General features: G+C 46.0%; 1 protein-coding gene across 3 annotated transcripts; it reads left to right on the top strand.

Moving 5' to 3' along the window:
* The first annotated feature begins 261 nt into the window (after nt 1–261).
* On the top strand, nt 262–25,125 carry LOC140737720 (uncharacterized protein CFAP97D2-like). Of its 3 annotated transcripts, none has more exons than XM_073064290.1 (5): nt 262–519; nt 15,590–15,670; nt 18,896–19,014; nt 20,580–20,772; nt 24,723–25,125. In XM_073064290.1, exons 1-5 carry the CDS (start codon nt 427–429, stop codon nt 24,792–24,794), a joined length of 558 nt encoding a protein of 185 aa, XP_072920391.1. In that variant the 5' UTR covers nt 262–426; the 3' UTR covers nt 24,795–25,125. The 3 variants fall into 3 exon arrangements, with proteins under 3 accessions (XP_072920391.1, XP_072920410.1, XP_072920401.1); XM_073064309.1 differs by lacking the exon at nt 262–519 and adding an exon at nt 10,477–10,513; XM_073064300.1 differs by lacking the exon at nt 262–519 and adding an exon at nt 12,200–12,333.
* Nucleotides 25,126–25,346: the final 221 nt, after the last annotated feature.

The following is a 25,346-nucleotide window of genomic DNA, read 5'->3' as shown; positions in this document are numbered from 1 at the left end:
ACATCTTCTGGTCAAGGGTCAAAGAGCTGTAGATGTTAGATACCCTCAGGTGAGACCGCGCCAAGTGACATTCGCACCGGATCGCCTGTCCTCTGATTTACGCGTCGTTTCCCTGGAAGTTGTTCTGTTTAAATCGCATCCCGGGGTCCCCCAGAGCAGGACAGAGGCCCAGATCCATCCCACCTACACGGTTTTCCAGCGTGGGGGCTGCACTCGTGCTCCCAGCTCCTGATGGACGGACCAGCGAGCCCGGCGCGATGCGGGAGCACTGCTATCTCGGTCGCCGTGGAACAAAAGACCTCTTGTTGCAGCGACTCGTTGCTTGTCATAGCAACTGGCACATGATCCGCGGCAAACACGGCGCCCGGACACACACCGGAGCTTTCTCGGCATCCGAAATCCGCCGCGGACCCCCAGCGCCCGGCCATGCACCGCGCCTACCAGCCCACCCTCCCCTGTGGGAACAAGCTCCTGCAGCAGAGGTGGGACCGGACCAGTTACCTGGCGCACCGGCGAAAGGTAGGTCGGGGAGAGAGGGAAGAGGGACAGAGAGGAGTGAAAGGGGCGATCGGCGCTGGGCGCTTCGGGGCTGCCCACTCCCTTCTGGTTTTCACCCCAACAAGTAATGACTGCGCGAATAAAGGTGAACAATAAGAATGCAGGATTCCTCAGCCGATCAGGCAGCATCTGAGCAGGGAGAACTTCCATCAGAGCTGGTAATTGTTCAGAAGTTTCGCACCCGAGAGACTAGACACACACACACACACACACACACACACACACACACACACACACACACACACACACACACACACACACACACACACACACACACACACACACACACACACACACACACACAGAGTTAGGAGGGTAGCTGTGGACAAGCCCTGACCTGCTTCCTTTCCAGTCCTGATGGAGAGTCTTGGCTGAAAACCTCTTTTGTTCATTTCCTTCCACAGAGGCTGCCTGATCTGGTGAGTTCCTCCAGCTGTCTATATGTGTTCCCACCACTCACACTCCCCTTTACATCGGGGAACAGCAGTGGAAACTGCTGGGAGTGCACATCACAGGCAACCGCTCATAGTCCCAGATCACATCCTACACAATCAGGAAAGCTCACCAATGCTTCTACTTTCTGAGGAGCTGGACTTTTCACATCCATACTCGTGTCATTCTACAGCACAAGTTTGCCCCAAGAAAATGAATCTCAGGGCTGTATATGGCAACGTACGTATTTTGATATTTGAACTTTGAGAGGCACAGTAGAGAGCATGCTAACAAGCTGCATCAGTGCTTGGTATGGAAACTGCCCATTGCATCAGTGGCATCAACCAGCCTACCTGCCATCAAGGGCATATAGAAAGAAAGGTGTTGGTAAAGGGCCAAGTAACATCCCACTCTGTTCATGTCCCACTCCCAGCAAGGAAGAGTCTACACAGCATCCATGCCAGGACCACCGGACTCAAAATCAGTTACTTTCCCCAAGCAGTAGGACTGATCGACACCTCCACCCACTAACTCCACCACTACTTTATAATTTGCTGGTCAGTCACCTTATGTGTAACCTAGTGTCACTTCATGGACATAATCGATCTATGTATATAAGCCCTCGACCCCCCCCCCCCCACCCCCGGCTTTCTGCTTTCCGCAGGGATCGCTCCTTATGCAACTCCCTTGTCCAGTCGTCCTCCCCACTGATCTCCCTCCTGGCACTTATCCTTGCAAGTGGAACAAGCGTTATACCTTCCCCTACACATCCTCCCTCAGGGCTCCAAAGAGTCCTTCCAGGTGAGGCGACACTTCACCTGTAGGTCTATTGGGGTCATACACTGTGTCTGGTGATCCTGGTGTGGCCTCCTGTATATCGGTAAGACCCGACGTGGATTAGGAGACTGCTTCACTGAGCACCTATGCCCTGTCCACCAGAAGAAACAGGTTCTCCCAGTGGCCACCCATTTTAATTCCACTTCCCATTCCCAATCCGATATGTCCATCCATGGCCTCCTTTACAGTTGCAATCAGGACACACTCAGGTTGGAGGAACAACAACTTATATTCCATCTGGGTAGCCTGCAACCTGATGGCACAAACATCGATCTCTCAACCTTCCAGTAATGCCCCCTCCTTCACCATTTCCCATCCCCTTTTCCCTCTCTCACCTTATCTCCTTGTCTGTCCATTGCCTTCCTCTGGTGCTCCTCCCCCCATTTCTTTATTCCATGGCCTTCTGTCCTCTCCTATTAGATTTCCCCTTCTCCAACCCTGTACCTCTTTCACCAATCTACTTCCAAGCTTCTTACTTCACCCTCCGCCCTCCCGGTTTCACCTATCACCTGTTCTTTCTTCACCCCCTCCCTTCCACCTTTTAAATCTACTCCTCATCTTTTTATCTCCAGTCCTGCTGAAGGGTCTCGGCCCAAAATGTTGACTGTACTCTTTTCCATAGATGCTGCCTGGTCTGCTGAGTTTCTCCAGCATTTTTGTGTGTGTTGCTTGGATTTCCAGCATCAGCAGATTCTCTCTTGTTTGTGTATATATCCATTTTGTGTTTTAATTTACTATCATTGTTATTATGTTCTTTATTTTTTTGGATCCAGAGTAACAATTATTTTGTTTTTCATACACGTGTACAGGAAATGACATTACATAATCTTGGTGTTATTTTAGGGGTTAGATAGGAAATAATTCAGAAAATGTGTAGCCAGGGTGGTTGATGGTTGGGTTGAGTTGTTCTCCAATCTTGGCACATTACTCACAAATGTTTCGTCAACATGCGAGGAGACACCATCAGCGTGCTGTTAATTGTGGTGTGTTCTCCATATGCTTGGCCTTTATATACTTATCAGTCAGCTGACTGGTTGTCATTTCGGAGGTTAGGTTAGTTTTGAGGGGCAGTGAAAGTGGGGAAAGGAGAGAACAAAAGATGGAAACGTGCGACAGGGTGGAGAATGACAAATAAATTCAGAAAATAAAGAACAAAACCCATCTGAACAGGAAAAAGCTGGAAATGTACTGCAGGCCAATCACGGTGGAGGGATAGGGGATGGACAGGGTGGGGAGATGCTGTAATGTGGCCAGTGGAAGAGGGCAAAGTGCAGTTCCACATCAGGGAACGGGGAGGTAGCTGAGGACAGAGGTGTCAGCGAGGGAGTTGGACAGAGGGGTGAAGTGAGTAGTGATGGTGTTTGTGGCCCACTCCCTGAGCTCTGTCTGCACCCTATCTACAATCCTCTACCAGAGAAAAGTAACTAGAACTACCTCACCAACCTCAGGCCATTTACAGCGAATTCAAATGTATTGATTCCTGTTTTACGGCAATAACTACATGTCTAAGGTTTTGGAACATGGTGAAGTTGTGAATCGTTCTTTGTCAGAATTTCAGAATCAGAATCAGAATCAGGTTTATTATCACCGCATGTGTCATGAAATTTGTTAATATAGATAAATACGTAGATCAATTACAGTATATGTATATTGGAGATTAAAAATCATTCAAAAACAGGAATATATATTGAAAAAGTGAGGTGGTGTTCACAGGTTCAAAGTCCATTTAGGAATCGGATGGCAGAGAGGAAGAAGCTATTCCTGAATCACTGAGTGTGTGTCTTCAGACTTCTGTATCTCCTACCTGATGGTAACAGTGAGAAAAGGGCATGTCCTGGGTGCTGGAGGTCCTTAATAATGGACAATACCTTTCTGAGATACTGCTCCCTAAAGATAAACACAAAGTGCACTGCAGATGCTGTTGTCAAATCAAGACGTACAAAAAAGCTGGATGAACTCAGCAGGTCGGGCAGCATCCGTTGAAAGAAGCAGTCAACGTTTCGGGTCGAAACCCTTCGTCAGGGCTAAAGAAGGAGGGGGCAGGGGCCCTATAAAGAAGTTGGGGAGAGGGTGGAAAACCAATCAGAGGAAAGATCAAGGGGTGGGGGAGGGGAAGCAGGGAGGGGATAGGCAGGAGAGGTGAAGAAGGAATGTAAGGGGAAAGCACTATGGGTAGTAGAAGAAGGCAGAGTCATGAGAGGTGATAGGCAGCTAGAAGAGGAGAGTAGAGGTGGGATGGGGAAGGGAGAGGGAGGGAATTACCGGAAATTGGAGAATTCGACGTTCATACCAAGGGGCTGGAGACTACCCAGGCGGTATATGAGATGTTGTTCCTCCAACTGAAGTTTGGCCTCATCATGGCAGTAGAGGAGGCCATGTGTGGACATATCCGCTTTGTCGAGCACCTTACCTCCGTCCGCCACAACAGACGGGATCTCCCGGTTGCCACTCACTTCAACTCTCCCTCACATTCCCATTCGGATATGTCCATACATGGCCTCCTCTACTGCCATGATGAGGCCAAACTTCAGTTGGAGGAACAACATCTCATATACCATCTGGGTAGTCTCCAGTCCCTTGGTATGAACGTCGAATTCTCCAACTTCCGGTAATTCCCTCCCTCTCCCTTCCCCCATCCCACCTTCACTCTGTCTCCTCTTCTAGCTGCCTATCACCTCTCATGACTCTGCCTTCTTCTACTACCAGTAGTGCTTTCCCCTTAGATTCCCTCTTCACCTCTCCTGCCTATCCCCTCTCTGCTTCCCCTCCCCCACCCCTTGATCTTTCCTCTGATTGGTTTTCCAGCCTCTCCCCACCTTCTTTATAGGGCCCCTGCCCCCTCCTTCTTTAGACATGACGAAGGGTTTCGACCCAAAACGTTGACTGCTTCTTTCAACGGATGCTGCCCGACCTGCTGAGTTGCTCCCTAAAGATGTCCTGGGTACTTTGTAGGCTAGTACCCAAGATAAGGCTGACTAGATTTATGACCCTCTGCAGCTTCTTTCGGTCCTGTGCAATAATTCCCCCCCCCCCTACCATACCAGACTATGATGCAGCCTGTTAGAATGCTCTCCACAGTACATCTATTCAAGTTTTTGAGTGTTTTTGTTGACAAATCAAATCTGTTCAAATTCCTAATGAAGTACAGTCACTGTCTTGCCTTCTTTATGGCTGCATTGATATGTTGGGACCAGGTTAGATCCTCAGAGATCTTGACAACCAGGAACTTGAAACTGCTCACTCTCCACTTCTGATCCCTCTATGAGGATTGGTATGTGGTCCTTTGTCTTACCCTTCCTGAAGTCCACAATCAGCTCTTTCATCTTACTGACATTGAGTGCAAGGTTATTGCTGCGGCACCACTCCACTAGTTGGTATATCTTGCTCCTGTACACCCTCTTGTCACCAGCTGAGAATTTACCGACAATGGTCTGTCTTCAATTCACTTCCTTTTTATTGAGGAAAATGCTTTTAAATCAGAAAAAATTCAGAACCAGTGTGAATAACTCCACTCACCTCAATGCTAAACTGACTCCACAATCTACAGAATCACTTTCAAGGATTCTGTAAGTGTACAAGTATTATTTATTGACTTTTTTTTTGCATGATTTTCCTTCTTTTGCATATTGGTTGTTTGTCAGTCTTCATTAAATATAGTTTTTCATAAATTCTATTGTATTTCTTTTTTCTTCCTGTAAATGATTCAAAAAGACACATCTCAAGGTAGTACTGTATATGGTGACATATATGTTCTTTGATAATAAACTTACTTTGAACTTTGAAGTTAGAACTCCTGCTAATGTATTTTATTCAATAACTACTTTTCAAGAACCTGTTGTGCTTTGATGCTTTGGTTAATGGGGCAGTTGTTCTATTCATCACAGTATAATTCAGACTGCACTCTTTTTCACATAATTATTCACCAGAAGGTCCAGCTGTTGAATATTTTCACTGTGAAAATTGGCTGTGGAGATGTTAATGAGATTGTCTCTGTTACAGTTATGCATAAGTGTGTCATAAATCACATAGCCTCTCTGTAGCCCATTCAGTGCATGTGTCCCTCAGTCAGAGGGGCTTTCTTATTCTATCACCTTTTATGCTCAGAGAACAGAATCCTAGCCTTGTCTCTCTGTTGACATAAAGGTTTCAGCTGTGATGCAGGAGCTTCCATCATCCATAAGCGGTCGGGGATTCAAATTTCATTTAAGAAACTCAAGCTGTGAACAAGCTCTGCACTTCCAGTGTGACACTGGGAGAGTGTCGCACTGTCAGACCGGCCTGCGCTTCCAGTGTGACACTGGGAGAGTGTCGCACTGTCAGACCGGCCTGCGCTTCCAGTGTGACACTGGGAGAGTGGTGCACTGTCAGACCGGCCTGCGCTTCCAGTGTGACACTGGGAGAGTGTCGCACTGTCAGACTGGCCTGCGCTTCCAGTATGACACTGGGAGAGTGTTGCACTGTCAGACTGGCCTGCGCTTCCAGTATGACACTGGGAGAGTGTTGCACTGTCAGACTGGCCTGCGCTTCCAGTGTGACACTGGGAGAGTGTTGCACTGTCAGACCGGCCTGCGCTTCCAGTGTGACATTGGGAGAGTGTTGCACTGTCAGACCGGCCTGCGCTTCCAGTGTGACACTGGGAGAGTGTTGCACTGTCAGACTGGCCTGCGCTTCCAGTGTGACACTGGGAGAGTGTTGCACTGTCAGACCGGCCTGCGCTTCCAGTGTGACACTGGGAGAGTGTTGCACTGTCAGACCGGCCTGCGCTTCCAGTGTGACATTGGGAGAGTGGTGTGCTGTCAGACCGGCCTGCGCTTCCAGTGTGACACTGGGAGAGTGTTGCACTGTCAGACTGGCCTGCGCTTCCAGTGTGACACTGGGAGAGTGTTGCACTGTCAGACCGGCCTGCGCTTCCAGTGTGACACTGGGAGAGTGTTGCACTGTCAGACCGGCCTGCGCTTCCAGTGTGACACTGGGAGAGTGTTGCACTGTCAGACCGGCCTGCGCTTCCAGTGTGACATTGGGAGAGTGGTGTGCTGTCAGATAGGTCTGCGCTTCCAGTGTGACACTGGGAGAGTGTTGCACTGTCAGACCGGCCTGCGCTTCCAGTGTGACATTGGGAGAGTGGTGTGCTGTCAGACCGGCCTGTGCTTCCAGTGTGACACTGGGAGAGTGTCGCACTGTCAGACCGGCCTGTGCTTCCAGTGTGACACTGGGAGAGTGTTGCACTGTCAGACCGGCCTGTGCTTCCAGTGTGACACTGGGAGAGTGTCGCACTGTCAGACTGGCCTGTGCTTCCAGTGTGACACTGGGAGAGTGGTGTGCTGTCAGACTGGCCTGTGCTTCCAGTGTGACATTGGGAGAGTGGTGTGCTGTCAGATAGGCCTGCACTTCCAGTGTGACACTGGGAGAGTGTCGCACTGTCAGACCGGCCTGTGCTTCCAGTGTGACACTGGGAGAGTGTCGCACTGTCAGACTGGCCTGTGCTTCCAGTGTGACACTGGGAGAGTGGTGTGCTGTCAGACTGGCCTGTGCTTCCAGTGTGACACTGGGAGAGTGGTGTGCTGTCAGATAGGCCTGCACTTCCAGTGTGACACTGGGAGAGTGCTACACTGTCAGAGCGGCCTGCACTTCCAGTGTGACACTGGGAGAGTGCTACACTGTCAGAGCGGCCTGCACTTCCAGTGTGACACTGGGAGAGTGGTGTGCTGTCAGATAGGCCTGCACTTCCAGTGTGATACTGGGAGAGTGCTACACTGTCAGAGCGGCCTGCACTTCCAGTGTGACACTGGGGGAGTGGTGTGCTGTCAGACAGGCTGGCACTTCCAGTGTGACACTGGGAAAGTGTTGCACTGTCAGACAGGCCTGCACTTCCAGGGATCAGATTCATACTTCCTGTGTAACATGGGGAAATTGTCACACTTTTAGGGATACCAATGTTCAGTAGGATATAAAAAAACAAAACTCCAATGCTCACTTGTGATATGAAATATCCTACCATTTTGAAGAACACTGTCTAGATCATGCTGCATTCAGGCATAGGTTGCTCTGGATTCCAACGTCTGCCATCTTTTGTGTCTCCATTTACTGAGGAGTTGTGAACTTTATGTATTATTAGTAAATATCCCCCCCCATGAGCTTCTGGCTAATGAGCTATCTGAAAAAGTTTGTACCGAGGACACAGTATCAAGGAAGTCTTGTAGTGATGTACAGGGACTGAGATGATAGATCTCCAACAACCATAGCCATCTTCCTTTGTACAAGGACTGACTTCAGCCACTGGTGAGATTTCCCCTTGGTGTCCATTAACTTCTACCTTACTTGAGAAACTGTTTCCCCATTGGAGGAAAGTTTGGTAGGCAGAGAGCACATTTTGCAAAGATCCAGTGGGAAGGTAAGAAACTACATGGTGAGCTCCTGAGATCTGGGACTCACTACCTGTATGGAACTTTCAGGAAATTGGAGGAATATTGGGAATGAAGAAGTCTGCAGATCTGGGGAAGGAGAGCAGGGAAACTCTTTTATTGGAAACTCTTTCAAAGAGATGGCATGGACTTGATGGGCTGACAGGATGTTGGCTGCCAACGTGGACTGATTTTATACTGCAGTTCAATGGGCTGATGAGACATTGGCTGGCAATGTGGACTGATTCTGTGCTTCAGTTTGAGTGTGATGCCAATTTCCAGTGCTAAAATATGTGGTTTTGAACTTCATGACCCTGGACAGGTCACATGTGAAAGGAACGCTGGAAGTTTCATGGAAACATGATGTATTTGAAAGATGGATAGGGTGAGATGAATAACAGTGTTTCTTGTAGAGTGGAGTGCTACAGATGTTCAGACATCACATGATGTCCATGTGTTGGTGGAAAACTGTGTAATTGTTGAATCAGATTAAGGGTATTGTTCATAGCCCATGTAAACACTGCAATGACTCAGTTAAGAGCTTCAGTTCCAATACGTGGCCGTCAGCTCCAGCCTCTCCTTCCAACCACTCGACGAGGCAGATATGTTATTTTCCTTTTTTGTAGCTGAGAGTTCACTGGCTTCTCTCTCTTCTTTGTTTTATTTGAAGAGGAAAAAAACACATTCCAGTATAGAAACGGGAAGGAAGACTCTGACTCTTCCGTGAACGTTACCTCATCGGTGATGTGCAGATTAGTTATCCAGATCAGAGGGATTCCCCGCATTTCCCTTTCCCGAATCATGCAGGAATTCTGGAAGCAAGTGACGTTGGGATCCTCAGAAGGAAGTCTCACAACAACAACTTGTACTTATATAGTTTCTAATGTATCACAAACACTTGGAGTAATCCAAGCAACAGTTGAAGGTACAAAAGCCTGAAAGCATGTAATCGATTCAAGGACAGATTCTATCCTGCTGTTACAAGATTAATGAATAGCTTTTTAGTTTGATAAGATGAACTCTTGACTTCACAATCTACATCATGGTGACCTTGCCTACCTGCACTGCACTCACTGTAACTAACACGTTATTCTCCATTCTGTTATTGTTTTCTCTTGTACTACTTCAATGCACTAACCGTATGAACAGTAAACGAGAGACATTGTTCACTGTACTTTGGGACATCAAAGTTCAAAGTGAGCTTATTATCGAGATATGTATACGTTACCATACACTACCTTGGGATTCATTTTCTTACAGGCATTGACAGGAAAACTAAAGACAAACAATAGAATCTATGAAAAAACAAACACAAACAAAGACTGACAAACAACCAATGTGCAAAAGAAGGCAAACTGTGCAAATTCTAAAAAATATTACAATAATAAACTAATTTAGCAATTTTACTTTAGCACTCAATGGGTTACTGGGAAAAAGTAACTATGTATAGCAGGGAGGGAGAGAGGAGAGAGAGGGAGAGGGGGAGGGAGAAAGTTAGGTCGGGGGAATTGTAGAGTTCAAAACCCAGCCACCTGAAGTCACAGCTGCCAGAGGTTGACAGATGGAAGTCAGGGATGTGAAGGAGGCAGAATCAGAGAAAGGAATTAGAATAAGATTCATTATCACTGACTTGGTGAGGTGAAAGTTTTTGTTTGTGGCAGCAGTATGGTGCAAAGACATAAAATTACTATAAATTATTAAATGAATAAATAATGCAAGAAAAAAGAAATAACAAAATAGTGTTCATGGGTTCATAGACTGTTCAGAACTCTGATGGCAAAGGGAGGAATTTGTTTCTGAATCATTGAACGTGGATCATCAAGCTTCTGTACTTCCTCCCCAGTGGCAGTAACAAGAAGAGGGGATGTAATGGATGGAAGAGATTTTGAAGTGGTGTGAGAATAGGGAGGGGAGGGGATTTGGAAGTTTTGTCAGGCTAATAATGAACGTAGGTTAGAGAACCTGGATATGTAAACCAGGAGCTAATGAGAATGAAAACACCAGGACATTTAATATACAAAGGATTCTCTCTACACCACAATTGTGTATCTAGGTACAACTCAAACACCACCTATACATTTGCCAGTGACACAACTATTGTTGGCAGAATTTCAGCTGCTGACGAAGAGGTATAGAGGAGTGAGATAGATCAGCTGGATGAGTGGTGTCACAACAACAACCTTGTACTCAACGTCAGAAAGACTGAGGAATTGATTGTGGACTTCAGGAAGGGGATGCCGAGGGGACACACACTAGTCCTCATCGAGGGATCAGCAGTGGAAAGGGTGAGCAGTTTCAAGTTCCTGGGTGTCAATATGTCTGAGGATCTATCCTGGGCCCAACATATTAATGCAATTACATAGAAAGCATGACAGCGGCTATATTTCATTAGGAATTTGAGGAGACTCGGAAATCTCTACAGATGTACTGTGTAGAGCATTCTAACTGTTTGGATCACCATTGGTATCTGCACAGGATGAAAAATGCTGCAGAAAGTTGTAAACTCAGCCAGCTCCATTGTGGACACTAGCCTTCCCAGCATCTACGAAACCTTCAAAATGCGATGCCTCAAAAAGGTGGTGTCCGTCATTAAGGACCCCCGTCATCCAGGGCTTGCCCTCTTCTCATTGCTACTATCAAGAAAGAGGTACAGGAGCCTGAAGACACATGCTCAATATTTCAGAAACAGCTTATTTCCCCTCCACCATCAGATTTCTGAATGGAAAATGAACCCAGGAACATGACCTAACTATTTTTGATATCTTTTAGCACTATTTGCTTAATTTAAACATATATATATATAATTTATAGTTTTTGTATTATGTATTGCAGTGCCCTGCTGCCTCAAAAAAATTTGGCCCATCGAGTCTGCTCTGCCATCCAATCATGGCTCAAACACGAGGAAATCTGCAGATGCTGGAAATTCAAGCAACACACACAAAATGCTGGTGGAACACAGCAGGCCAGGCAGCATCAATAGGAAGAAACACTGTCAACGTTTTGGGCCGAGACGCTTCATCAGTCCTGACGAAAGGTCTCGGCCCAAAACATCGACAGTGCTTCTTCCTATAGATGCTGCCTGTCCTGCTGTGTTCCACCAGCATTTTGTGTGTGTTGATCAAATCATGGCTGATTCTTTTTTTCCCCCTCCTCAGCCCCACTCCCTGGCCTTCTCCCCATAACCTTTGATGTCGTGTCCAATCAAGAACCTATCAAGCTCTGCCTTAAATTCACCCATCAACCTGGCTTCCACAGCTGCATGTGGTAATAAATTCCACAAATTCACCACCTTCTGGCAAAAGAAATTTCTCCACATCTCTGTTTTAAATGAACGCCCCTCTATCTGAGGCTGTGCCTCTTGTCCTAGACTCTCCCATCATGGGAAACATCCTCTCCATAACTACTCTGTCTAAGCCTTTCAACATTCAATGCAATCCCCCCTCATCCTTCTAAATATCAACGAATACAGACCCAGAGCTATCAAACGTTCCTTGTATGATAACCCTTTCATTCCCAGGCTCATCTTTGTGAACCTCTTCTGAACCCTCTCCAATGCCAGAACATCTTTTCTTAGATGAGGAACCCGAAACAGTTCACAATACTCAAGGTGAGGCCTACATCAGTGCCTTATAAAGCAACAGCATCACATCTATGCTCTTCTATTCTAGATCTCTTGAAATAAATGCTAACATTGCATTTGCCTTCCTCACCACCAACTCTACCTGGAAGTTAACATTTAGTTTGCTCTGCACAAGGACTCCCAGATTTCAGATTTTTGAATTTTCTCTCCATTTGGAAAGTAGTCTGCACATTTATTTCTACTTCTAAAGTGCATGACCATTGTCATTTGTATTTCATTTGCCACTCTGCGTACATTCCCCTAATCTGTCTAAATCTTTCAGCAGCCTGTTTCCTCAACACTACCGGCCTCTCCACCAATCTTTGTATCATCTGCAAACTTGACAACAAAGCCATCTACAAACAAGAGAAAATTTGCAGATGCTGGAAATACAAGCAACACACATAAAATGCAGGCCAGGCAGCATACCGAAGGATCTCAGCCCAAAACATCGACTGTACTTTTCCATAGATGCTGCTTGACCTGGTGAGCTCCTCAAGCGTTTTATGTGTGTAACAAAGCCATCTATTCCATCATTTAAATAATTGATTTACAGCAAGAAAAGAAATGGTCCCAACACCAATCACTCTAAAACACCACTAGTTACTGGCAGCCAACCAGAAAAGGATCCTTTTATTGCCACTCGCTGCCTCCTACCAGTCAGCCAATGCTCTAACCATGCCAGTAACTTTCCTGTAATACCATAGGCTCTTGGTAAGTAGCCTCATGTGTGGCACCTTGTCAAAAGCCTTCTGAAAGTCCAAATATACAACATCCACTGCATCCCCTTTATCTATCCTACTTGTAATCTCCTCAAAGAATTCCAACAGGATTGTCAGGCAAGATCTTCTCTTAAGGAAACCATGCTGACTTTGTCCTATCTTGTCCTATGTCTCCAGGTACTCCATAACCTCATCTTTAACAATTGGCTTCAACATCTTCCCAACTGTTGGGGTCAGGCTAACTGGTCTATAATTTCCTTTCTGCTGCCTTCCTCCTTTCTGATGATTTTTGAAAGATCATTACTAATGCCTCCACAATCTCTACCTCTACCTCTTTCAGAACTCTAGGGTGCAGTTCATCTGGTCCGGGTGACTTATTTACCCTTAGGTCTTTCAGCTTTTTCAGCACCTTCTCCGCTGTAATAACTGCACTCATTTCTCTTCCCTCATACCCTTTAATGTCTGGCACACTGCTAGTGTCTTCCACAGTGAAGTCAGATGCAAAATACTCATTTAGCTCATCTGCCATCTCCTTGTCCCCCATTGTTATTTCTCCAGCCTCATTTGCTAGTGGTCCTATATCCTCTCTCATCTTTCTTTTATTTTTTACATTGTTGAAAAATCTTTTTCTATCCACTTTGATATTGTTTGCTAGCTTGCTTTCATATTTCATCTTTTCCCTCCTAATGATTCTTTTAGTTGCATTCTATAAGGTTTTAAAAACTTCCCAATCCTGTCTCCCCACTAATGTTTGCTTTGTTGTATGCCCTCTCTTTTGCTTTTACATTAGCTTTGACTTCCCTTGTCAGATTTCACACATTTCAAAACATACAGTATGGCAGTGATGATAAACCTGATTCTGAATCTTTGAGCATGTGGCCAAGGTAGAAAAGCAGGCTCCAGCTCACGGAGATGTTAGGATTGTAAATACTTAGGGATATGCTGACAATATTGTCAAAGGACTGATTATGACAGTGGTGCTGCTAAGAAGGGTGAGAGTTGAACCATGTAATTATTGCTGTAATCTGAAGGATCGGATTAGACTGAAGGAGAATACTCCATGACAACGGGCTGTTCATACTGATTACATTGCTGAAGTCTGTTTGGCCAAGTTTTGTCAGTGGAGCAATTAAATGTGTACAAAAGAACTTCAAAGATATGTGTGGTTTACTTCCTGTTCACTCTTATTCTCAAGGATGAAAATTTAGCTGATAGCAACTGACCTTGGGGTCTGGTTTTGGACAGAGTCTGTAATAAGGTAATGTTTGTGCAGATGGTCCTTTCAGGCCCTCCATTTTAAGGGGAGATTAAAGCTGGGTGTAGATAATATGAAGAGTTTATCTATTGTTTCCACTAGCAGGGTTACTGGTGATTGAAGGTAGAAGGTGAAGGTGATAGAGGAAAGAACAAGAGGGTGCAATTCCAGCAACCCAGGTTCAATTATGACCTCTATGTTCACTGTGGGTGGGGTGCTCCAGTTTCTCCCCACATCCTGAAGATATGCAGGTTGGTAGGCTGATTAGCTGCTTGATTACTGTCCCCTCCTTTGTAGGTGGTAGTAAAATTTGGGAGCAGGTGATGGGAATGTGGGGAGAACCGAATAGGATTAGGTGTAAATGGGTGGTTGGTGGCATTGGGCATTGTCTCAGTGGTCAGAGGACCTACTCCTTTGCATGAAACCGTGCAGAAATTGGGTTTTTTTGGAGAGAGAGTTGCGAAAGGGGATTGAGCAAGTACTTGAAGAAAAGGCTGTGAGCTGTGAAGAAGGAGTGAGAGACTGGAAGTAATCAAGGGGCTTTCAAACTGCTGACATAGCACAATGGAGAAGTGGCCTCCTTTTGCGCTGTCGAGCAAGGGTCCGCCCTACAATGTAGCCGGTCAGACTCGCAGCCTCTCCCAGCCCAGGCCTGAAGAAAGCCTGGGGTAGGACCCACTTGCTGGCAGGTTCACGAGGCTGGTTCCAGCAAGGCTGCATCAGCAGATCTCATGGAGACCAACAGCTCCATTACTCTGTCAGAGGCTCTCGTGAAACCGACATCAAAAATGTCATATGAGACCAATGTAATCAATAGCTGGTAGTTAATGCGCACAATCCAACACTGAACAGGCTAGTATCACACAACCATATCAAAGTTACTGCACAAAAACAGGTCTTTCAGCCAATGGAGCAAAACTCACAAAGACAGCAGTTAAATTTCATGCCTGTGGAGATTTTGTATGTCACCCGAGACCATTGCAAATTTCTACAGATGTACCGTGGAGAGTACTCTAACTGGTTGCATCACTATTTGGTATGGAGCGGCCACTGCACAGCATCGGAAAAAGCTGCCGAAAGCTGTAAACTCAGCCAGCTCCATCATAGGCACTAGCCTCCGTAGGATCCAGGACATCTTCAAGGAGCGATGCCTCAAAAAGGCAGCATCCATCATTGAAGTCCCCCGTCACCCAGAACATGCCTTCTTCTCATGGCTACTGTCAGGGAGGAGGTACAGGAGACGGAAGGCACACACTCAATGATTCAGGAGCAGCTTCCCCTCTGCCATCAGATTTCTGAATGGACAATGAAACCATGAACACTACCTCAGGACTTATTTTGGCTCTACTTAAATTGGACTATTTTATACTGTATATACTTTCAACTTAATTCATGGTTTTTTATCATTCAGTATTGCATTGTACTGCTGCCACAAAAACAACAAATTTCACGACGTGTGCAGTGATATGAAACCTGATTCTGATTCTGAAATGCTTGGGGAGATCAGCAGGCCAAGCAACATCTATGGGGGGAAATGGACAGTTCATATTTCGAGTTCAGGCCCTTCCTCAAAACATGACAGATGCACTCAGTTCAACACTCTACAACTGAGATGGGGGTCACTAAAGTTGAAATGGATAGAGGGACAGTCTCAAGGGGCTGATTCTCACTCTGGGTACGTAGTTTACTATTGTCTACTTAATTTTAAATGCTCTGTTCATTGCCAAAATATTCTTAACGGCTTATCAGTGGAATTCTCTTGTAGGTACAAGCGGTTAAATCAATGGTTGACAACCACTCTCCTGAAACCTTCTCTCATCTTCAACTGAAATTTAAGAAGCTAAAGGTAAGGTGTTCCTTGTCTTCTCCTGTGTGGTCATGTCTCCCCAGGGCTGTACACTTTCACATGACAGTGTGTCAACATGTCTCCCTATACCATTGAAACTCAGTGAAATACACAAAAGGGGCAGAGGTGGGCAAGAGGTGACTCCCGAGACAGAAGCACTGGCCAGGAAAGGTTGGTGCAGGTTGATGTGGAGGGGAGGAGAATTGACAGTCTCAGACAAATCGTCCGTGAGCTCAGGAGAGCTGAAAGGATGGAGAATCGTCCTTCCCACTCGGAGAGTCACATTGAAGAGCAGAGGTGGGTTTGGAGGAGGCTGATGTACACAGACGGAGAGTGGGATGGGGGGAGATGGTGAGGGGTGGGAGCAAGCTGTGTGGGGCAGAAACGCCAGCACAGACCGATTAGATTGTTTGAGCTGCATAAGCTACGTGTTTATTTGTAGACTGTTATTGTCACATTCGGTGTGCGCCTTCGTGCCTCCGTTGGACCCTGGCTCGCAGTGTCTGCCGGAAGAGCTGCACCAGCTGATTTTCATAGCCTGCCTGTGTTAAGAGAGACCTCAATGATATTGAGTGACACTGGGAAATGGAGCATTAGTGATATCAATTATCACACGTGCCAGTTCCCTGTCACATCACCCTGCTGTTTATCATTGCATTGGCAGATCAGGGCTGTTGGTGGAAAACAACTGTGACATGTGTGTAACTGGGATGGGAAATGGTGAAAATGTCTTTTACTTATTGTTCTTGATCTGCAGAGGCCCCTAGTTGCACAGAGTGGAAATGTGCCAATATTACTTTAGATTCTGCCAGTGCTGAGGAGTCAACTAATGGGGGCAGGTCAAGGAGAAGGAGAAATGCTGGGGGTGTGTGGTGCATCAGATTGAACCCAGGCTGACACTGGTGTGTGGCATCGCACAAGATGCTGGAGGAACTCAGCAGGTCAGGCAGCATCTCTGGAGGGACATTTTGGGTCGAGACCCTTCACCGGGACTGGAAAGAAGGACGATAACCGGTATAAAAAGGTGTGGAGTAAGAGCTGGTGTGTGTTGGGATCTAGGTGAGGGAGGAGGGAGAGTGGGAATGATGTTAGAAACTAAGAGGTGATGGGTAGAAGGAGCAAAGGGCTGAAGAAGGTGGATCTAATAGGAGCAGAGAGTGAAGGGAAGGAGAATTGTAGGGAGGAAGATGTGGGTGACGGCAGATCGAGACGGCAAGGGAGAGGAAGGGTGGGATAAGGGGAAACAAGTAAGTGGTATGGAGCGTTTCAGTGTCAGAAGAGCTTTCTGAAATGGCAGAGATGTCACCTTTTACTGGAACAGCAGTGGGTTCTCTTAAACCTTTACCTGTAGCAAAATCTCAAGTTGTTGATGTAGCCATTATCAGAGTGCTCACTGCATCAGTGACGAAGAAAAGAAGGTTTGCATTTCTAAGCTGTTGTTCAGCAGCTCCTCTTGAAGACCCAAAGCATTTATAGTCAATGGGATCCCCGAAGTTCATTTGTTGCTGCTACGAGCCAAACTCTGCTGTTAATTTAAGCACAGCAAGATCCCACAGCGGCAATGTCAATAGCCAGTTTTTTATGCTGCCATGTGAATATCAAAGGTCGATGACGTTTCACCAGGGTGTTAGCGATGATTCTCCCTTCACAGATGCATCTGACCCGCATTTTGCTTCAGCTTCAGGTTTTCAGCACTTGCACCATTTTGCATTGTCTTATTATGGTGCCTCCAACAGAGCATCACTCCCACAATCTGATCTGTGACTGTGACAGTGCAAAAGCCCCTCCAACGGAGCATCACTCCCACAATCTGATCTGTGACTGTGACAGTGCAAAAGCCCCTCCAACGGAGCATCACTCCCACAATCTGATCTGTGACTGTGACAGTGCAAAAGCCCCTCCAACGGAGCATCACTCCCACAATCTGATCTGTGACTGTGACAGTGCAAAAGCCCCTCCAACAGAGCATCACTCCCACAATCTGATCTGTGACTGTGACAGTGCAAAAGCCCCTCCAACGGAGCATCACTCCCACAATCTGATCTGTGACTGTGACAGTGCAAAAGCCCCTCCAACAGAGCATCATTCCCACAATCTGATCTGTGACTGTGACAGTGCAAAAGCCCCTCCAACAGAGCATCACTCCCACAATCTGATCTGTGACTGTGACAGTGCAAAAGCCCCTCCAACAGAGCATCATTCCCACAATCTGATCTGTGACTGTGACAGTGCAAAAGCCCCTCCAACGGAGCATCACTCCCACAATCTGATCTGTGACTGTGACAGTGCAAAAGCCCCTCCAACAGAGCATCACTCCCACAATCTGATCTGTGACTGTGACAGTGCAAAAGCCCCTTCACCAGAGCATCACTCCCACAATCTGATCTGTGACTGTGACAGTGCAAAAGCCCCTCCAACAGAGCATCACTCCCACAATCTGATCTGTGTGTGACAGTGCAAAAGCCCCTTCACCAGAGCATCACTCCCACAATCTGATCTGTGACTGTGACAGTGCAAAAGCCCCTTCACCAGAGCATCACTCCCACAATCTGATCTGTGACTGTGACAGTGCAAATGCCCCTCCACAGAGCCGTACTGCCTCAGCACTGATCAACCAGCCATGCAGCACTCCCTTAGAACCACCTTTCCCACAAAGTAACCTTCCCTTAGTACTTCCCCTCTCACAGTGTGATGCACCCTCGGTACTGCCTTTCCCACTGTGACCCTCACTCAGTACCTCTTTCTCACAGTGTAACCCTCTGTACCACTCCTCCCCCCAGTTTGAAGTTCCTTCAGTACTGTACTGCTCCTCCCACAGTGTTAATCTCCCTCCGTACAGTACCGTCCCTCCAAACAGTGCGATGCTCCCTCATACCACCCCTCCCACATTGTGTGGTTTCCTCTGTACTGCGTCAGCCAGGGCCATGCGCTGAGGTAATTGATTTAAATCGGGATGCTGCCACCCATGCCTGATCCACTGCAGACACACTGCTTCAGTGGCTGTGATTCTCTCGGGGGAGCGGGAGGTGGGGGCTGGGGGCCCTGGAAGGTGCAGTGCAGACCTGATACCGTTTATTTGTGTGGGACTTGGCCCTGTCTCTTCCCTCAGAGCTCCAGCTGCTTCCTGGTGGCCGGTTTCATCTCTTCCCATTAAAGGCAGTGTTTGTGTATTCAGCTCTGGTAGCTCGGTTAGGTATACTGACTGTTGTTTGCATTCAAACACAGCTTGAGGAAGACCATCGCTCCACCATCGAGAAAAACAACAAGAAACTGCTGGAGAAGATGTCAACGATCATGAGGACAACCGGGCGAGTTGACAATACGAATGAATACAAGATGAAAAGGTGCCTTATCTTCCAGTGGATAGTTAAATGGCAACCTACTCCATCCTCAGTGCCCGAACCGTGATACACGGCGGTGCTTGCCTGTTTGACGCGTCTGGCTTGGTCACAGGGCCTGGCCTGCTCTCAAACTAATGCAGCAAACCAGGCAGCTCACCAATCCTCGGATGACCCTGGCAAAAAAAGTCTCCAGTCAGTTCCTTACTATTCCTCCAAAGTCATGCAAGTATATCCAACCATAAACAACAGAAGATTGCAAATGCTGGAAATCTGAGTGTGCGTGTTGCTCAAATACATCCAGCATTTCTTGGAGGTTGCTGTTGAATCCAGTTCCACTGTCCTTTCGGGGAGTATGTCCCTGACCATAGGAACATGCAGCACATAAATATTCCCCCCTCCCACCACCCTGGTTCTTCTGGTCACCTAGCCTCCTGCTCATGGAAACTGTCTCTCTTTGTTTATACCATCAGACCATCAGACATGGGAGCAGAATTAGGCCATTTGGCCCAGCAAGTCTGCTCTGCCGTTCCATCTTGGTTCATTTATTATAGCTCTCAACCTCAAACTCCTGCCTTCTCCCTGTAACCTTGACACCCTGACTTATCAAGAACTTAGCAACCTCTGCTTTAAATATGCCCAATGACGGCATCCATAGCCATCAGTGGCAATGAATTCCACAGATTCATCACACTCTGGCTAAAAAATATTCCTCCTCATCTCTGTTCTAAAGGGGCATCCTTGTATTCCAAGACAACCTGCTACTCTGAGGCTGTGGTCGTACATTCTCTCCATGTTCACTTTATCTAGGCCTTCCAATATTCAATAAGTTCCAACCAGATCCCCCCTCATTCTTTTAACCTCCAGTGAGTACAGGCTCAAAGCCGATAAACATTCCTCACACATTAACCCTTTCATTCCCAGGATAATTCTCATGAAATTCTTCTGGACCCTCGCCAAATATACTCTCGCAAAGCCCTTCTTGATTTTGAGTTTTCATTTAGATTCCGAGGAGAGAGGTTGCATTTTGTCCAGTCTCTCCCTCTAGAAATGGTCCAATAAACTTCTTCCACATTCTCTCCTGGGCTCCAGCATCTTATTAAAGGTGACATCGGGACAGGACCTAGTGCTCCAGCTGGGAGATAATCAGGGAGCCTGTTAACTGGATGTGGTATTGAAGCTGTCAGAGGGGCTGTGTGGAGCAAGGACTACTGCTGGTTGGACAGTGAGGGTAAAACATCTCACTAAGTTATTTAAAATAAAATCAAGGGACTTTGTCCAGTGCTTTGTCTACATTTCTCCTGCTGATTGTCCATCTGTGTGGAACTTGACGCTGTGGCTCCTCCTGCAGTAATTGTCCAGAAGTATGTTGATGTAGAATTGTAATCATTTGTCGGAGGAAGTTACAGACACAGGGGACTGGCTGCCAGTTAACATAGACCCTGTGGTTAAGAAGGGAGGAGGGATGCAGAAGATGTCCAGGGAATTACAGACCATGAGACCTGAGGGTGACAGGGTGATCTAGATGACTGCGAGCTCTTTCTTACATTGCCGTCCTCTTTGTGTATCAGTTTGAACAGGGAGAGGCGGCAACGGGAGCTGGAAAGAGTAAATCGTGAGAACAAGGCAATGCGGGCTCGCCTCAAACAGGTCGAGCCACAGTACAACCACCTCAAGTGGCTTGAGGACTTCAATAAATCGGAGAAATACATGGACAGCATTGCTCGCTACCCCCGTGGCTGGTACATTGCACAGAAATCAAAGGTAACACCCTGAATCCTAGAGGAAGACCATCACTGCTCCTGACTGTCTTCAATCTCTCAATAACTGTCCATCACTTGAGGTTTCCCTCTACATCTGCTTGACTGTGAGGCCAGTTTAATTCATGTTAAGGTATACAAATATTCCTAGGGCCACATAACAAGCTTTAATTTCTCCTTGCTCTAATCTTTAACTTTATTTTTAATATAATTCTTTATAAATGTAAATGGTGTTTTTGTTGCATGTTGCACCAAAACACGACAGTGAATTCCCAGTAGATGTAAATACACTGTCTAAAGGTGATCCTTGATCCTTGCAATTCCCTGGGATATCTGAACTCCTCCAGTTCCTGTCTCGATGTTCCTGGATACCTATTACTGGAAATGATGCCTTCAGCTGCCTACATAGAACAATGAATATTGAACACTAAGGCACAGCCCAAGCTTGTCCAACTTGTCGTTATAGTTAATGCACTCCAAACCAGGCAAAGTCCCGGTGAATCTCTTCTACACACTCTCCAAATCCTTCATATCCTTTCTGTAGTGCAACAACCAGAACTACACACAATATTCCAAATGTGGTTTATACAGCAGCAAGACCTGCCAACTTTTATTTTCAATACCCTGATTAATGAAGGCAAGCATGGCATTATGTCCCCGGGCTCCGGTACTCCATCCCTTCGTTTGAAATATTTCTTAAAACCTCAAGCTTTTGGCTACTGTTTCTTTTCTGCAGCTTGATGTCAGTAGTCGCTTTTGGCCACCTACAAAGCACCTTGAGATGTCTCACTGGGTTAGAGGGTGAACCGTGTGTCGTTATGAAGCACACTGAATGCTGGAGAGTGCAGTGGGACAAAAATACTGCAAGAACAGTTATATTACAGTAATCCAGAGGCCTGGAGATCCAAGTTCAAGCCCCACCACGGCAACTGTGGAACTTAGAAAACAAGTATTTTGTAATGGTTACAAACAAGAGAAAATCTGCTGACGCTGGAAATCAAAGCAACACACACAAAGTACTGGAGGAACTCAGCAGGCCTGGCAGCCTGGCCTGCTGAGTTCCTCCAGCATTTTGAGTGGGTTATTTTTTATTGGTGACACAAGAACAACTGGGTCATCATAAAAATCCATGTAGTTCACTGGATCTGTTATACTTGTTGATAAATCATCCAGACCCATTCCATTTGTCCTACTCTTAAATCCTCTAATCTAAAAGGCCCAGCAAGCCATCTGGTTCGAGGGCAGTTAGGGATGGGTAATAAATGCTGGCCTGGCCAGTAACACCCTCATCCAGAGAAGTGTTCACTGACACCATCACTGGTCCATTGAATCTTAGTATTGTTATAAGTGGTAAAAGTGGTTAGAAAACAGAAAATGTATTAAAAGACAACAATTTGTGTATATTGGAGGGTCTTCATTTGTGGGTAGTGGTTGACTTTATAAATTAATTCCCATGGCATTGAATTTCCCCCAGATGTTCCTTGCATCCACAGCTCTCCACATATCCATTTCAAGTGAAGGTGTGACTTGTGGCTCGGTGGACAGCACTCCTACCTCTGAGACACAGGGTTGTAGGTTCAAATCCCACCACAGGGACAAGATCTGCTTCACTTAAAGCTAACCTGAGTGAGGTGGATGCTTAAGTGGAGAGTTCCTGAAGAATGGGCGATTTATCTCTGGTGTTCTCAAAAACAGATTGTCTTGTCATAACTCCAAAGCATGTGGGAACTTGCTGGGCATCACATCTGTAAACACCTTCATAAAGCTTTATTTACATCCACAGTGATGATGTGTGCTTTGATGATGAAACATATCAATTCCTGCCTAGGAAGCAACTTGGATCTGTTCCAATTTACCTTTTGGCACAGCAGATGCCATTTCATTGGCTCTTCACTCAACCCTGGAACATCTGGACAGCAAAGATGCACACATCAGGATGCTCTTTATCAAATACAGCTCAGCATTTAATACCATCATCCCCTCAGAATTAATCAATAAGCTGCAAGACCTTGGCCTCAGTACCTCCTGGTGCAATTGCATCCCCAGTTTCCTCACTTGCAGACCCTAGTGTGTTTGGATTAGCAACAGCATTTCTTCCACAATCTCTACCAGCACAGGTGCACCACAAGGCTGTGTGTTTAGCCCCCTGCTCTACTCGCTGTACACATATGATTGTGTGGCTAAGCGCAGCTCCAATGCCATATTTAAGTTTGCAGATGACGCTACTGTTGTAGGCCAAATCAAAGGTGGTGATGAGTCAGCATACAGGAGGGAGACTGAAAATCTGGCTGAATGGTGCCACAACAGCAACCTCTCACTCAATGTCACCAAGACCAAGGAGCTCATTATTGACTTCAGGAGGAGGAATCCAGAGGTCCAAGAGGCAGTCCTCATCGGGGGATCAGCAACTTCATATTCCTCAGTGTTATCATTTCAGAGGACCTGTCCTGAGCACAGCATGTAAGTGCAATTATGAAGAAAGCACGCAGCACCTCTACTTCCTAAGAAGTTTGAGAAGATCTCTGAGGATCTAACCTGGTCCCAACATATCGATGTAGTTTTAAAAGAAGGCAAGACAGCGGCTATATTTCATTAGGAGTTTGAAGAGATTTGGCATGTCAACAAATACACTCAAAAACTTCCATAGATGCACCAAGGAGAGCATTCTGACAGGCTGCATCACTGTCTGGTATGGGGAGGGTGGGGGGCTACTGCTCAGGACCGAAAGAAACTGCAGAGGATTGTAAACTTAGTCGGCTCCACCTTGGGTACTAGCCTACGAAGTACCCAGGACATCTTCAAGAAAGGCAGCGTCCATTATTAAAGACCTCCAGCACCCAGGGCATGCCCTTTTCTCACTGTTACCATTGGGTAGGAGATACAAAAGACACACACTCAGCGATTCAGGAACAGCTTCTTCCCCTCTGCCAGCCAATTCCTAAATGGACATTGAACCCTTGAACACTACCTCACTTTTTAATATATAGTATTTCTGTTCTCTGCACAACTTTTAATCTATTCAATATATGTATACTGTAATTCATTTATTTATTTATATTATTATTAGTTTATTTTATGTTTTTTCCCTTCTATATGATGTATTGCATTGAACTGCTGCTGCTGTTAACAAATTTCACGTCACGTGCTGGTGATAATAACCCTGATTCTGATTCTGAATGACAGCTAAGTCTTTGACAAACATCTACAGATGTGTGGCAGGGTGTATATTGACTGGCTGCACCACTACCTGGTATGCTCTTGAACATAAAATCTTGGAAAAAGTAGTCAACACAGCCCAGCCCATCACGGGTAAAGCCCACCCCACCACGGAGCACATTTACACAGAGTGTTGGTGCGGGAGAGCAGCATCTACTGTCAGGGACCCCCACCACCCAGGTCATGCTCTCTTCTCACTGTCGCCATTAGGAAGAAGGTACAGGTTCAAGAATAGTTATTACCCCTCAGCCATCGGGCTCTTGAACTAGAGAGATTAGCTTCACTTGCCCCATCAACCTATGGACTCACTTTCAAGGACTCTTCATCTCATGTTCTTGATATTTATTGCTTATTTATTTATTTGTTTATTATTTCTTTCTCTTTACGTTTGCACAGTTTGTTGTCTTTTGTACAGTGATTGTCTGCCCTGTTGCTGCGGTCTTTCATTGAATCTATTACGGCTATTGGATTTATAGAGTATGCCCACAAAAAAATGAATGTCAGGGTTGTGATAATAAACTTACTTTGAACTTTTGATTGGCCTTTAAAGGTGGCATTAATTGCTACAGAAATTAGTGCCCTCCTTTTCTCAACGGAGCTTTTCTGAAATTCATGTTTAGTTTGCAATATAACAAGTGTGGTTGTGTATATTTTGAGGTAAAGTTGAAATTTTGAGGCTGGTTTGACTCCACTTATTGCCGAGTTATTTTTTTTAATACTTATTTTACATTTTGCCAGCCCAAGTCAAAAGCAAAATCAGCAAAAGATTCCAAAAAGAGCAAAAACGTACAAGTGAGGAGATCGACGTGAAGGATAGCAGAGGAAGGAAGCAAAGCCATCGTTCTACGGCTCAACTGGTTCCACACTGCATTCTCAGCATGAGCTGTCACAATGCTAATTAATCCAGACTAAATAACTCCCTTTCAACCTCTGGTTCAGATCATAAATAGCATCTGCATCTGTCACTGCTCCATGTGGAAGGTTTCAGAACCAGTAACTGAGATCAGACACACCTCATTCATCCTTTGTCTAATTCTCACCGACAGTGATGTTTATCATGAAAGCAAAGTGCTGAGTTTGAAATAAATTGTGTCAACGCAAGCATGTCCGTATGTTTATAAGAAGGTACAGTGAAATAAAAGTGCTGTTTTACATAATTGAAAGCTGTAAAACTGGAAGAATTGGTGCTTGTTGTGGGTCATAAGACCATAAGATGTAGGAGCAGAAGTAGGCCGTTCGGCCCATCGAGTCTGCACTGTCATTCGATCATGGACTGATCCAATTCTTCCAGTCATCCCCACTCCCCTGCCTTCTCCCCATACCCCTTGATGCCCTTGCTAATCAAGAACCTTAAGTGGGCAG

The sequence above is a fragment of the Hemitrygon akajei genome, chromosome 2, assembly GCF_048418815.1.
Source record: "Hemitrygon akajei chromosome 2, sHemAka1.3, whole genome shotgun sequence".
Classification (NCBI taxonomy): domain Eukaryota; kingdom Metazoa; phylum Chordata; class Chondrichthyes; order Myliobatiformes; family Dasyatidae; genus Hemitrygon; species Hemitrygon akajei.
The sequence above is the reverse complement of the archived record's forward strand: the minus strand, read 5'-3'. Positions and strand labels throughout refer to the sequence as shown.

Coding starts and splice junctions, on each gene's coding strand:
- LOC140737720 (XM_073064290.1), top strand. CDS start 427: ATGCACCGCGCCTACCAGCCCACCCTCCCCTGTGGGAACAAGCTCCTG. Junction 520..15,589: donor ACCTGGCGCACCGGCGAAAG/GTAGGTCGGGGA, acceptor ATTCTCTTGTAG/GTACAAGCGGTTAAATCAAT. Junction 15,671..18,895: donor TGAAATTTAAGAAGCTAAAG/GTAAGGTGTTCC, acceptor ATTCAAACACAG/CTTGAGGAAGACCATCGCTC.